Source organism: Cetorhinus maximus, chromosome 9, assembly GCF_964194155.1.
Source record: "Cetorhinus maximus chromosome 9, sCetMax3.hap1.1, whole genome shotgun sequence".
Lineage (NCBI taxonomy): Eukaryota > Metazoa > Chordata > Chondrichthyes > Lamniformes > Cetorhinidae > Cetorhinus > Cetorhinus maximus.
This window is the reverse complement of record NC_135887.1, coordinates 110,521,565-110,535,884: the sequence shown is the minus strand read 5'-3', so window position 1 is coordinate 110,535,884 and position 14,320 is coordinate 110,521,565. Positions and strand designations below refer to the sequence as shown.

Genomic DNA, 14,320 nt, shown 5'->3' with positions numbered 1-14,320 from the left:
GCGATGTAAGCCTTTCTCTTTCTCAAAGTCTTTACAAGCTTTTTTTAAATCGATGGAAAAGTATGTACTTCTGATGCTTTAAGATGGTGGAGGAATTTCAGAAATTGTGTAATTAACTGGCTGGCTAATTCTGCTGTAATTTCATTCAAATGGTGAGTTAGATGAGTCGGTGTGATTTCCTGTTTCCTGTCACCAAAGGGAGGAGGGTGTGCTCAACACTCGGTCGCAGTCACGATCTCTGACTTGGGTGTTACTGGGAGGCAGTGGCTCCTCTGTGTAGGCTTTGTGATTTACAGGGAAAACTGGATATGGAGTGGGGAATTCTGACACTGATTGCCTTGAGCCAGACTTTTCTGGTTATGACTCAAACTTCGACTGATGTTAAAAGTAAGTTAATCTATTTTTCGATTGGACAGGTGAAGGAATCCACTCTGTCAGAATAACTCAGTGAATGAAGTTGCCTTGTGGTGTCTATAATTGTTGACTGTGGGGAGGGAGAACCTCTTTTTGCACGATTTAATATTGATATATATATATAAACATGTAAATGATGTAATCATCTGAACTTTTTTGAAACAAAGTCCTGCTGACCAAAAAAAAATTACAAGACTTTAGGCAAATCTGTGAAGACTCTGTTGAATGATCTTTAAAGCTGGTTTAAAGAGGGGGGGTGTGGTGAGATCTTGTGGAGCAGTGGGAAGCCAGGAGCTCCAGGTTCAAGTCTTACTCCAGGACTTGATGGCCAGGGAAGGTTGTTCATAATGCGACCAAATAGGTTGAGTATCAACTTGTAAATCCTTTCAACATACTGCCAATAAGATTAGGAGAGATTCCTGGTCAGCCATATGATGGAAAAGAAATTGGAGTCTCTACCATCACTATCCATAGCTCCAGGCTACAAGATGCATGTAAAAGTGTATGTTGCCACAGTAACTGGGACTCCTTGGGGAGCTTGTTGGCCCAGTTGGCCAGCCAGACAGCCGGTGTGGATCAGATTGTGCCGGTAGCATGGGTTTTGAACCCTGTTCTGGCTGGGGTGGATTTGGGACCTTCCTCCTTGCCCTTTCCACGGCAGGGGGTTGCAGTGTGGTGGGTTTGACCTGCCATCTGGCAGAGAACTCAAGCAGAAGAAGGAAGGGTACACAGAGAGAGAGAGAACATTGATTGCACTGAAACAGATGAGAAATCTGTAACCGAAGTCACTAGGGCTGGGAGTTCTAGCAGAAATATAAGGATAAGAACATAAGGAGGTGAGAATAGTGAAAACCCCACAGGTAGTAGTTTGGAGATAATTTAAAAAGGGGTTAGAAGAGATAGGTTGGCAATGAAAAGGCAGATTTATAGATGGTAAGAGGTCTTTCAGTTACATAGGTAAACGTTGGAGCTGTGAAAATCAAGATAAATCATTTAAGGGGTGGAACTTGGGGTAGAAATATTATGGAGGGTATGGAAATAACAAATGCAGGATCACAGAATTTTATGTTCATCCCATTGTATCTGTGCCAGCTCCAAAACAAGGATCACCAGCCCTGCTTTATCACTTATCCTTCCCCCATATCTTCCGCTGCTTGAGATATTTTATTTTTATTCATGGAATGTGGGCTTTGCTGGCTGGGCCAGCATTTTTATTGCCCATCCCTAGTTGCCCTTGAGAAGGTGATGGTGAGCTCTCCAAGTGCAACAACCCTTGGCTTTTATATAGAACCCGTAATGTTATAAAATGTCCCAAGGTGCTTCATATGAGTGTTTTCAAACAAAAGTTCATCCTTAACCGCATATGAAATAATTAGGACAGGTGACCAAAAGCTTGGTCAGAGATGTAGGTTTTAACCAACATCTTAAAGGAAGAAAAAGGAGTAAAGACTTGGAAAAGTTAGGGAGGGTTAGAACTTAGAGTCTTGCAGCTGATGGCATGACCATCAATGGTGGAACAATCGAAATCAGGGATGCTCAAAGGGCCAGGTTTGAAAGGGCACAGTGATATTGGAGGGTTGTGGAGTTGGAGAAGATTACAGAGCTACAGATATAGGGAAGGGGTGAGGCCTTGGAGGGATTTGGAAACAAGGATCAGAATTTAAAAATCGAACATTAATGGACCAGGAGCCAATGTAGATCAATGAACACAGGGAAGCTGGATGAATAGAACTTGGGGCAAGTTAGGACGCTGGCAACAGATTTTGGATGATCTCACATTATTGGACTAAACAATGGTTATAGCCTCAATCATTCCCTCAGTTAATTAGATTCTTCATGAATGAAGACCCCATCAATCATTTTGTCTCAGAGTTCCATAAACCAAGTGAATATGAGCCTTTTTCTTCATAACAGTATTGGAACAGGAGGGATCTGTACCGTTGGGACGGTCTCCACCTGAACCGATCTGGGACCAATGTTCTAGCGAAAAGGGTAAATAGGGTGGCCAACAGGACTTTAAACTAGAAAGTGGGGTGGGGGGGGGAGAGAAGGGTAAAACTCCAAGAAGTATGACTAACGGGAAACAAAGCGGCAAGTTAGCGTGTGGGGGGGGGGTGGATTCAACTTCATGGAAAATTATGAAAAAACTAAAAAGAAAGGAGAGCCCAGGAGAGGCTATTAATGTCCCCAGAACACAAAATAGGACAGAGTATTTGGAAAGGGCTAGGAATCTAACTTCAAGCACATCAGATAAAGGGACGACAATGAGAAAGGGGACAGGAAATACAGGACTGAAGGTGTTGTATCTGAATGCACGCAGTATATGAAATAAGGTAAATGAGCTTGTGGCGCAGATTGAAATTGGCAGGTATGATGTGGTGGGCATCACGGAGACATGGCTGCAAGGGGATCAGGACTGGGAGCTAAATATCCAAGGATATACATCTTATCGAAAAGATAGGCAGGTTGGCAGAGGGGGTGGGGTTGCTTTGTTAGTAAGAAATGAAATTAAATCGATAGCAAGAAATGACGTAGGGTCAGATGATGTAGAATCTGTATGGGTAGAGTTGAGGAACAGCAATGGTTAAAAAACAATAATGGGAGTTATGTACAGGCCTCCGAACAGTAGTCAGGATGTGGGGCACAAGATACACCAGGAGATAGAAAAGGCATGTAAGAAAGGCAAGGTTACAGTGATCACGGGGGATTTCAATATGCAGGTAGACTGGGAAAATCAGGTTGGTAGTGGATCCCAAGAAAAGGAATTTGTGGAATGTCTACAAGATGGCTTTTTGGAGCAGCTTGTGGTAGAGCCCACTAGGGAACAGGCAATTCTAGATTTAGTGATGTGTAATGAGGCAGATTTGATAAGGGAGCTTAAGGTGAAGGAACCCTTAGGAGGAAGTGACCATAATGTGATAGAATTTACCCTGCAATTTGAGAGGAAAAAGCTGGAATCAGATGTAACGGTACTACAGTTGAATAAACGCAACTACAGAGGCATGAGCTGGCCAGAATTGATTGGGAGATGAGCCTAGCAGGAAAGACAGTGGAACAGCAATGGCAGGGGTTTCTGGGAGAAATTTGGGAGACACAGCAAAAATTCATCCCTAGGAAGAAGAAGCATACTAAAGGGAGGATGAGGCAACCATGGCTAACAAGGGAAGTCAGGGACAGCATTAAAGCTAAAGAGAAAGCATACAATGCGGTGAAGAGCAGTGGGAAACCAGGGGACTGGGAAGCCTACAAAGACCAACAGAGGACAACTAAAAGAGAAATAAGGAGGGAGAAGATTAAATATGAGGGTAAACTAGCCAGTAATATAAAAGAAGGTTGCAAGAGTTTTTTTAGATATATAATGAGTAAGAGAGAGGCAAAAGTGGACATTGGGCGGCTGGAAAATGACACTGGAGAAGTAGTAGTGGGGAACAAAGAAATGGCGGAGGAACTGAATAGGTACTTTGCATCAGTCTTCACGGTGGAAGACACGAGTAACATCCCCAAAGTTCAAGAGAGTCAGGGCAGAGGTGATTATGGTGGCCGTTACCAAGGAGAAGGTGCTAGGAAAACTGAAAGGTTTGAAGGTGGATCAATCACCTGGACCAGATGGATTACACCCCAGAGTTCTGAAGGAGATAGCTGAAGAGATAGCGGAGGCTATAGTGGTGATCTTTCAGGGATCACTTGAGTCAGGGAGGATCCCAGAGGACTGGAAAATCGCTAATGTAACCCCCTGTTTAAGAAGGGAGTGAGGCAAAAGATGGGAAATTACAGGCCGATTAGCCTGACCTCGGTCGTTGGTAAGATTTTAGAGTCCATTATTAAGGATGAGATTTCAGAATACTTGGAGGTGCATGGTAAAATAGGAAAAAGTCAGCATGGTTTCATCAAGGGGAGGTCATGCCTGACAAATCTGTTAGAATTCTTTGAGGAGGTAACGAGTAGGTTAGACAAAGGAGAGCCAATGAATGTTGTCTACTTGGACTTCCAGAAGGCCTTTGACAAGGTGCCGCACAGGAGGCTGCTCAGTGAGATAAGAGCCCATGGTGTTAGAGGCAAGGCACTAGCATGGATAGAAGATTGCCTGTCTGGCAGGAGGCAGAGAGTGGGGTTAAGGGGGTCCTTCTCAGGATGGTGGTCGGTGAATAGTGGAGTTCTGCAGGGGTCAGTGTTGGGCCCACAACTTTTCACTTTATACATTAATGATCTAGATGAAGGAACTGAGGGCATCCTGGCTAAGTTTGCAGATGATATAAAGATAGGTGGAGGGACAGGTAGTATTGAGGAGGCGGGGTGGCTGCAGAAGGATTTGGACAGGTTAGGAGAATGGGCAAAGAAGTGGCAGATGGAATACAATGTGGGCAAGTGTGAGGTCATGCACTTTGGTAGGAAGAATAGAGGCACAGACTATTTTCTAAATGGGGAGAGAATTCAGAAATCTGGAGTGCAAAGGGACTTGGGAGTCCTAGTCCAGGATTCTCTTAAGGTTAACTTGCAGGTTGAGTTGGTAGTTAGGAAGGCAAATGCAATGTTGGCATTTATTTCGAGAGGACTAAAATATAAAAGCAGGGATGTGCTGCTGAGGCTTTATAAGGCTCTGGTCAGACCACATTTAGAATATTGTGAGAAATTTTGGGCCCCGTATCTCAGGAAGGATGTTCTGGCCCTGGAGAGGATCCAGAGGAGGTTCATGAGAGAACGATCCCAGGAATGAAAGGCTTAACATATGAGGAACGTTTGAGGACTCTGGGTCTATACTCGATGGAGTTTAGAAGGATGAGGGAGGATCTGATTGAAACTTACAGAATACTGAAAGGCCTGGATAGAGTGGACGTAGGGAAGATGTTTCCATTAGTAGGAGAGACTAGGACCTGAGGGCACAGCCTCAGAGTAAAGGGAAGACATTTTAGAACAGAGATGAGGAGAAACTTCTTTAGCCAGAGAGTGGTGAATCTATGGAATTCATTGCCACAGAAGGCTGTGGAGGCCAGGTCATTGAGTGTATTTAAGATAGATAGGTTCTTGATTGGTAAGGGGATCAAAGGTTATGGGGAGAAGGCGGGAGAATGGGGTTGAGAAACTTATCAGCCATGATTGAATGGCGGAGCAGACTCGATGGGCCGAATGGCCTAATTTCTGCTCCTATGTCTTATGGTCTTATGACAGGGGTAGATAAAGGATAGATTCAATAGAGATGTTAAAAAGAGATGGGACAGAGTAGAACAAACAAATTTAAGATTGAAAGAAAGAGAGATGGGACAGAAAATAAGAAATTTCTTTACATAGAGGGTTGTGAGGTCGAGGAATTCATTATCTGAGTTAGTGACTGAAGCAGAGATAAAGCAAAGTTACAAATTGGTTTAGACAGGTTAACAGGGGATTTAACAGAGGTGTTCAAAATCATGAAGAACAGAGCAAATAAAGGAGAATCTGTTTCCAGTGGTAGGGGGGTGGGTAACCAGAGGACACCGATTTAAGATGACTGTCAAAAGAATCAAAGTTGACGTAAGAAAATATATTTTTACACAGCGAGTTGCTGTGATCTGGAATGTGCTGCCTGAAAGCGCGGTGAATATTCAACAGCTTTCAGATGTCAATTGGATAAATACATGAAGAGAAAAAAAATGGAGAGCTATGGGTGAAAGAATAGTGGAGTGGCCTCCTTCGGTGCTGTAAGATTCTATGATTCAATCTTTGGTGGTTAAAGGAAAGGGGAATAAAAGGAAATGGGAACAAGATGGGTACATGGCTTTAAGGCCCTGTTACCATTTAGGGTAAACACCAACACAGATTGGAGGGCCAAATGGCCTGTTTCCACATTGTAATTTCCATGTAATTGTACGAAATTCTAAGAAGCTTGAGGCAGATGGGAAATACATAGAAAACCAAGGAAATGAGGGGAACTAAACCAGGTCTGGGCTCATATTTTTAGACATTTTAAAATACAGGAACTGTAAGTGATGGCTGAAAGATAATGGAGTTTATTCCAATGTTCAAATAAGGAATGAGACATGAACCTATCAATTGTACACCATTTAAATTAACATCCTTTACATTCATACAAGGAGTGTTACATCTGCCTCCATTCTTCACCTAAACAACGCAGAGGAGATAAGAGATAAGCAGGACGGATGTTGAAGCAATAGCTCATGTCTTGTGTTAGAGTTCTTAAAGAATGTCATTAACTTAGTTGAGAGCTAGCCAGTGCTTTTAAGAGGGCTGATTTTAACCCCCACACAACTTCCCCATCCCATCAGTGCCCAGTGTTAATTGTATATCAATTGTGCTTAATTATATACAGGAGGAGGGAATTAATTGGGGTTTCACTTGAGCACATATAAAGAAATTCTTACTGAAACTGTGGGCTGGTTGAATTAGGAGGTGTATGCTTGTAATGTTTTGCTCTGTAAATAAATATAAGACCACGAAAATATTGGCTCCTGTATCATCATTCACCAACTGACTGTATGGAAATTTAACACCTGGGACAGAAGGTATAGAGCGTGGGGGAGGAATCAGAGTAGCATTCTGCACATAAGACCCATGTCCACTTGACACCCCCCACTATTTTTAGAAGAGCATATTGGGTCAGTGTGTGAAGCTTTTGCCCCAGGCAAGCAATAACCTCATCAAAACGCAAAGGCCAAGTTCTGATAATATCATTCAGATCACGTTGAGTTTGTTAATCAGAATATTTTCTGCATAGTAACATTAAAAAGGCAATCTTATCACAGTGACAGTTACATTCACCTCGCTTTATATGTGAAAAAAATCTTTTAAGAAAACTGTATTCCAGTTTTGAAATAATTTTATTGCTGCCATGTTTAATGAGTTTGCAAAGCTACCTTTCTAGATCATTTTGTTTGGAGCTGTGAAAGAGCAGATCGATTTAGGAGCCCATGTACAGAAATACTTCAAAACTAGTGGACAGCTGGTACAAAAATAATTTAGGGGTGATGTCAGGAAGCACTTCTTCACACAAAGGAAGTGAAATTCTAAAACTTTCACCGCAAAAAAGATGTTAAGGCTGGGCTTCAAACTGAAAATGTCAAAACTCGGTTTGATAGGTTTTTGTTGGGTAAGGGTATTAGGGGGATAAGGGATGCAAAGTGGGTAAATGGAGTTAAGATACAGATTAGCAACAATCTGATTGAATGGCAGAAGCGGCCTGAGGGGCTGAAAGGCCTCTTCCTGTTCCTGTATTCCTATTAAAAGTTTTAAATATTAAAAAGGTGGCAGAAATGCATTACCATCCCAATAGACAAAAAAATACCCCCTCTCCTCAACTCAGCAACCAGATTGATACTGGGGCAGATTTGTTTGTACTTCCTGTGACAATTTTCTTCCACATTTATCAATAAATGCACCTACACATTTTGAAAAAAATATATAAACATTCTCTGCGATGTACTGAAGCTGTTAATTATTACAACGATTGTGTAAAACATTTGTTTCTATTCAACAGTTTAGAAAATGTCTGTGCCACTTTTCTATTTAAGTTATTTAAAAACTAATCATTTTGTAATGTACATCAAAGCGGGAAAGAGAGGGACTTCCTCAGGGTAGAATCATAACGGGCTAAAGTGTGTAGCGCCAAAATTGGGCACAGGGATCGTGATGTGCGATTATCCCCACAATTGATTGAAGTGATGCTGGCAGTGCACAAGCTTCCATGAACGCACTGTTCAGGGCTGCAAGCCTCAGCAAGGGGACAAAGCTCATGTGAGGCTAACAGCACTTAAAGCTAGCCTGCAATATCTAAGGCCAGGTTGCCAATATATCAAGAATCCTACGTGCATTGTTTTATGCACCAGCTAACAAAATCCTCACTTGAGTCCTCTGCAGCAGAATTCCGGTGTGCCCTCGTCCTTCAGGGAGCTGCTACCTGTGCCATCCTTTCTCCCTGATCTGTTGCAGTGGTGGCTGAGTGTGAGATGGAGTGACAGTGTTTCTTTGTCCTCCTTAACAGGGAGGTGTTTTCTGGCTGCAGCAAATGGCTGGAACTGATTGGACATTATTTGAAAACCTTCAGGAAGGACCAAAAGTGGCAGGCAGGCTGCCCCCAGATTTCTGGATGCATGTTAGAGTCACTGGTGTGGGAGATGGATGGGAAGAGAGAGTTTCTCTTCCCTTAGGGAGTCAGCAGGCTGTCCAGACATGTCTGAGAGATAGTGGAAGCAGGTTTCCATGGAGGTCAACGTGGAGTTTCTTCCTGAGAACCCGGATGCTGTTGCAGAACAAATTCAATGACCTCACATGAGTAGTCAAGGTCAGTGAATGCATCCTTACATGCTATATCTGTCAACTGCACCAGACTCTGCTCTGGTCACCACACCCTCATCACTCAACAATCAACAATCCCTATCAACCCCGACCTAAACTTCACATTTGTAAGCTTCACCTCGCCCTCACACACTTAGCACTGCTGCAAGTTGCACACTCACATCTCGTAGCTGCCAGCTACTCAACTGTGGCAGCCATATCACCTAAATACATTGCACCAACTCACTGATATACTTCCATCTCTCTTTTAAGATGAGCTAGCCCATATTAGATGGAAGCAGCAGCAAACTGGCAGAGAGAAGACACCGCCGCATGTGCTGACCCCTTGGAAGCTGAGGGAGTATTGTTGAAGCCATCAAGGTTGATGGCCTGCTCCTGCCCCACGCTCATCCTCCAAATTCCACTTCATCCTGCTCCCAAATTCTAGTAAGACTTGCAAGCTACAGACGGTGTAACTCTGCACCTCTTGCCCCAATGTCCTCTCACTCCAAAGCCCCCCATCTGCATTTCCACTTTCAGATATCTAAGAACTGCTGCCTGGGCAGTCAGTGGTGCCTGAGGGTCCAGAGGGATAGCAGACTGAGGAAGAAGAAACACTGTCACTCGATCTTGCACTTGGAGCTACTGGCTCCTGCAGCAGAGTAGGGTGTAGGATGAGAAGGGTACTGACTCCCTGGAGGACGAGATCACACAGGAATTCTGCTGCTGAGAACGCAGCTGATGATTTTGTTGGCTGGTGTATGGGAAAAGGCTGATGGGCATGCAAATAGAAATGTTTGATGCATTGGAAGGCTTGGGCCAGTGCCTATTGCTACTGTCAAGGAACATGGAGGAGTCCAGCTCCAACATGGGTCTGGGCTTTGTGCAGAGCTTGGAACTCATCCTTCTCCTGTGACTCTATTATCGCACTAGAGGACCCAAGTCTGATGGCCGATGTCTCAGCTTCCATTGCAGTGCTGCAGTGGAAGTTCAGACTGAGGTCATGAAATCTCAAATTGGTGCCACGCAGACGTGTAGGTTCTCAGAGCAGTCCAGTAACCTGTGCTCCAGCAGATTCCTAGGATTGCTGAGGTGCCACTCCACTGGAGTGGCAGTGGTTCTGTGGAGCACAAACCTGCTGTCCGCTTTCTGATGGCAGCATTCGTGCTCCCACTACTGTCATTCTGCCAGTGCCCTTGCTTTTGACTCCCAGTAAGCCAGCCCAGACTCCTGTTTCCTAGCCAAGATAATGCAGTCCGAAGCAAGGGCCAGAATGCTCGAGCGTGTCCTGCAAGGCCATCTCAGTTTCTCCCATTGGAAGTCAGCAGCCTTCCACCAGCCAAGCTGCAGACACTGGGATAGCACTCCATAGGAGCATTAGGACAGGCACTGACACCTGCAAGACAGGCATTCCCTCCCCTCTTAGGCAGTCCCTAGGGATCGAGGATGACTTGCTTCCACTCTGGTTCGATGGGTTCAGAGATGGCTGATAAGTCCAATGTACAACGTGCAGGCTCTGCCACATGTGCGGCAGGAGGTACTTGAAGGGTTGAGTAGATGAGGTGTTTGGAGGTTTGTGCACCCTCAGATGCCTTGACTTTGCCTCTGTGTGCTCTTGAAGAAGTCTCTCGCTGTGATTCGGTGCCTTACCAAACAAACCTTTTCCATTTTAGTCAGTTGCAAGCCAGGGTCTCCCATGAGTCGATGGGGATGTTTTATCTCTTCAGGGATGTTCTGAGGACATCCCTAAAGTGTTTCCACTGTCCTCCTGGGAGTTTTACGCTCCGACTGAGTTCTGAGTAGAACAGCTACCTCAGGAATCTGGTGTCAGGTGTACGAACAACATGTCCTGCTTGGACTTTACCTCTCTAATAATAAAAAAATCTATCATAGTACCAATTTTACCAGTAATCTTTGGGAAAAATAAACACACTGTTTCTTAACTTCTCCTGGTTAGGTGAAATCTTTCACCCCTCTCTTTTGAATTCAAGCTAGTCTGGTTTATTTAAAAATGCAAATGCTCCCTTTACACCTTACATTCTAAAACTTCCCCCATGTTTATCTACTTAACATTTTAAACTTAGCTTATCTTCTGATACATCAAAGCCTTCAGACCAGCTGCCTTTAGTTCAATTAAGTCACACACACACACACACACACACAAAACACACACACACACCACTATTACGCTACAATAAATTCCAATAACGATATGAAAATTGTTATATCTTCCTTACAACTGGTGTTATTGAAGGAACCACGGAGTGAAGAAACCTTTGAAAGCAGCTCGTAAAAATTCAGTGGAAGAAGGAGGCACAGTGGAGAAAGGTAATGATGACCATACTTAGTGAGCAGTCCCTGCCATAGCTCTGCTCGTTTGACTGTCTCGAGGTCCTGCAGAGAGGTCAGCATATGGGGTTATGGGAATGCCATTTTCTTGACGCCCCGGGCATCAAGCCTCCACAAGGAGGAGCAAAGGCTTCAAGTTACTTCCTTTCTTTATGCAGTAGGTCCAGGAGCAGATGACATTCTCCTAAGCCAGGGGGTGCAGGAGTCACCGCAGACTTTAAGTCCATTCTTAAAGGCTTTAACATTTATTTTAGCCTGAATCAAAACTTAGTAATTTGAACAAGCATGTTTTGACCAGCGATCACAATGACCTGGGGAATCGATTGAATTACTTCTAACTGACCTATATCGCCCAGCTGGTTCTTGCGGATACGGGGCACTGACGGACGAACTAATCCATGATCGCATAGTCTTGGGTGTCTGGGATGATAAACGCTCCAACTTTCTGCAGACGAAAGGTGACCTTACTTTGGATCAAGCAGTCCAATATGCGAGGAAGGCCGAACCCTTAACCGGGCGGTAATTCGGCGCAACTCTGAGGCTTCACGTGGCTCCGCAGATTGGGTAGATCCATGGGTAGTGGCCCCAGCCACATGAAAGCCTGCCAAAAAGGCAGTGCCCCAACTCATGCAAAAGCCTGCCAAACTGGGCAAAAGGCCACAAAAGAAACATCAGCATAAATGTCAGGACTGCCCAGCAAGGGGCAGGGGATGCTTCCAGTGTGGCAAAACGGGACATTTCAAGCACTTCTGCAAATCCAATAATTTTAACTGAAGTCAAATACAAGGAAGTATTTGTGAAACACATTCCATCTGAGAAATGAAAGATCAAGACAACAACAAAATTTGAGTTCCTAGAAGAAGCTGTCTTAATTCAGACTATCGATCAGTTACAATCCAATTTCAAAGCTTTGATACTACTTTTCAAAGTTAACTAGCACTGCTGTTAACGTATTAGCAGATGGCTTCAACTGATGACATAATAATAATAGTAATAATAATAATAATAACCAGACATCAAGTTACAAGGTCCAGGCAGCATAGGCCTTCCAATCAAAGGCAGGATTATTGCTCCTCTCTGTTATAAGGGGGACAGATCGTTGATTCTCTCTATGCTCTTCACAATTAAGTATATCCTTACTGAGTGGTGATGTTGCCATACTCTAGGAATCCTAGAAAAACCAGATGATGCTCATCATTTGAACGACTATCTCTATTAAATCTCCCCTTAACATTCTCTGCTCCCTAAGGAGAACACCCCTGGCTTCTCCACGTAACTGAAGTCCCTTATCCCTCGTACCTTTCAGCAAATCTTCTGTGCTCCCTCTTCAAGGTCTTGACATCCTTCCTAAAGTGTGGCACCCAGAACTGAACACAGTACTCCAGCTGAGGGAAAACCAATGACTTATAAAAGTTTAACATAACTTTCTTGCTTTTGTAAAAGATGTATGAACATTTAGAGACAAATATACATTGATTCAGGTTACACATTTCAGTGTACAGTGGATTCAGATGAAAACTATCAATTTCCAGGCTACTGGTAGGATTGGGAGCCTGTATCCCACACACTCCTCAGTGGCCAGGCTAAGAGTAGCACTGCCAGTGGCTGGGAGCAGATACCTGGCCATCCGCTCTACCAGCGACTGTATTCTTTCCATGCCTCTTCCCTCCTTCAAAGGCTGCAACAAAATTGAAATGAAGAGAACCTGAGATCTGACAAGATAACAAGATCTCAACCTCCAAAACCATGGTTGGGATTTTTCCAGCCCCGCCTGTCACCAGGATCGTCTGGTCGCGCCGAAAGTCAATGGACTTTTGGCTGGGCCCCTGACTAAACCTCTCCACTTCTCTACCCCTCTCTCCTCCTTTAAGTCACTCATTATAACCTATCTCTTTGACTAAGCTTTTGGCCACCTGTCCTAAAGTTCTTCTTTAGCTACCCTGTCCATTTTTTGTTTGATAATGCTCCTGTGAAGCACCCTGGTATGTTTTCCTGTGTTGAAGATACTATATAAATGCAAGTTGCTGTTATTGGGTTTAATAAACAATCTAACGTCTGAAAACTTCTACTTTTGCAGCATTGTGTTTTGAAGTTACAATTGGTTTCAAAGCCCGACAATTTCTCCATACATTTCAATATTACCTTCGGCTGAGTTAGCCCTTTTCATCATCAGCGAGAGGAGACTTTATTCCATTTGGTAGGCGTTGGTTTGAATCCTATTCCTGTTTCATGTCTGATGATGTTCTTTCTGTTGCAGATATTGACATTAGTAAATGTCGAATCATGGGGATTTTCCACATTCGCTTGAAAGATGGTTACAGACTGTCACAGGCTCAAGCACGTAACGCCTGCACCCACTTTGGCACAGAGCTGGCAACAAAGTCACAGGTAGAACAGGCACAACAGCAAGGCTTCGAAACATGCAGGTGAGTGGCACCTTATCGTAAAATCACCATCCTCACTGGCTAAACAGTCCGTGAATCTCATATAAAGCACAGGTTTACCCCACTACCTATATTAAAAGCAAAATACCAAGGATGCTGGAGATCTGAAATAAAAACAGAAAGTGCTGGAAAAAACTCAGCAGGTCTGGTAACACCCATGGCTAGAGAAACAGAGTTAACGTTTCGAATCCAATATGATTCTTCTTCGGAACTGAACCCTACTACCTTGTTGTCTGAAATATAAAAACAGTACTGTGCAAAAATTGACTGGGTTCCCACATTGTCCTTTAGTAGAGATGGCTCAATGGATTGGCAGAGTCTTGTGGTAAGGATGATTCAATGAGATGGGCATTAAACCACATCCTCCTCAATATCCCAACTGATGGTGGAGATCCCATCGACAGTTTGCCCTAAATACTAATGGGGAAAGTGGGTCGGAATCAAGGCAGGTTCAGGATTCTGAAATCCAGCCTCAACCATCTTGGAGCAAGGTTTTCTTAATCCACCTCTATGAATCCTCAACAAAATGATTTTGGTGGTCTCAACTCAGCCCTATTGGTCAAAGGCCAAAGCATAGACTGATCCTCCTCCCCCACACTTACCATTAATCAGTAAACAGATATAGGAGCTGTAAAATGGTTGATGTGGGAAGTAGAAACTAAATTAAATTTAGCCCATGTGACCAGAATACAAATATGTCTCCTATTAGCCAGTTACACTGAGTGATGTTGACAGACGCCTCAAGGCTCACCTGACCTCTTCTCCAAAACATACAAGAGAAGAAAGAACTTGTATTTATATAGAATCCTTCATGACCTCAGGATGTCCCAAAGTGCTTCACAGCCAATTAA

General features: G+C 43.7%; 1 protein-coding gene across 2 annotated transcripts in view; it reads left to right on the top strand.

Moving 5' to 3' along the window:
* The first annotated feature begins 216 nt into the window (after positions 1–216).
* Positions 217–14,320, top strand: part of LOC144684927 (lymphatic vessel endothelial hyaluronic acid receptor 1-like) — a 43,817-nt gene continuing 29,713 nt past the window's right edge. For both annotated transcript variants that reach the window (XM_078549341.1, XM_078549343.1), the window contains exons 1-2: positions 217–387; positions 13,283–13,451. In XM_078549341.1, the coding sequence (XP_078405467.1) occupies positions 309–387; positions 13,283–13,451 (248 nt within the window). In that variant the 5' untranslated portion in view covers positions 217–308. The remainder of the gene's footprint in view (positions 388–13,282; positions 13,452–14,320) is intronic.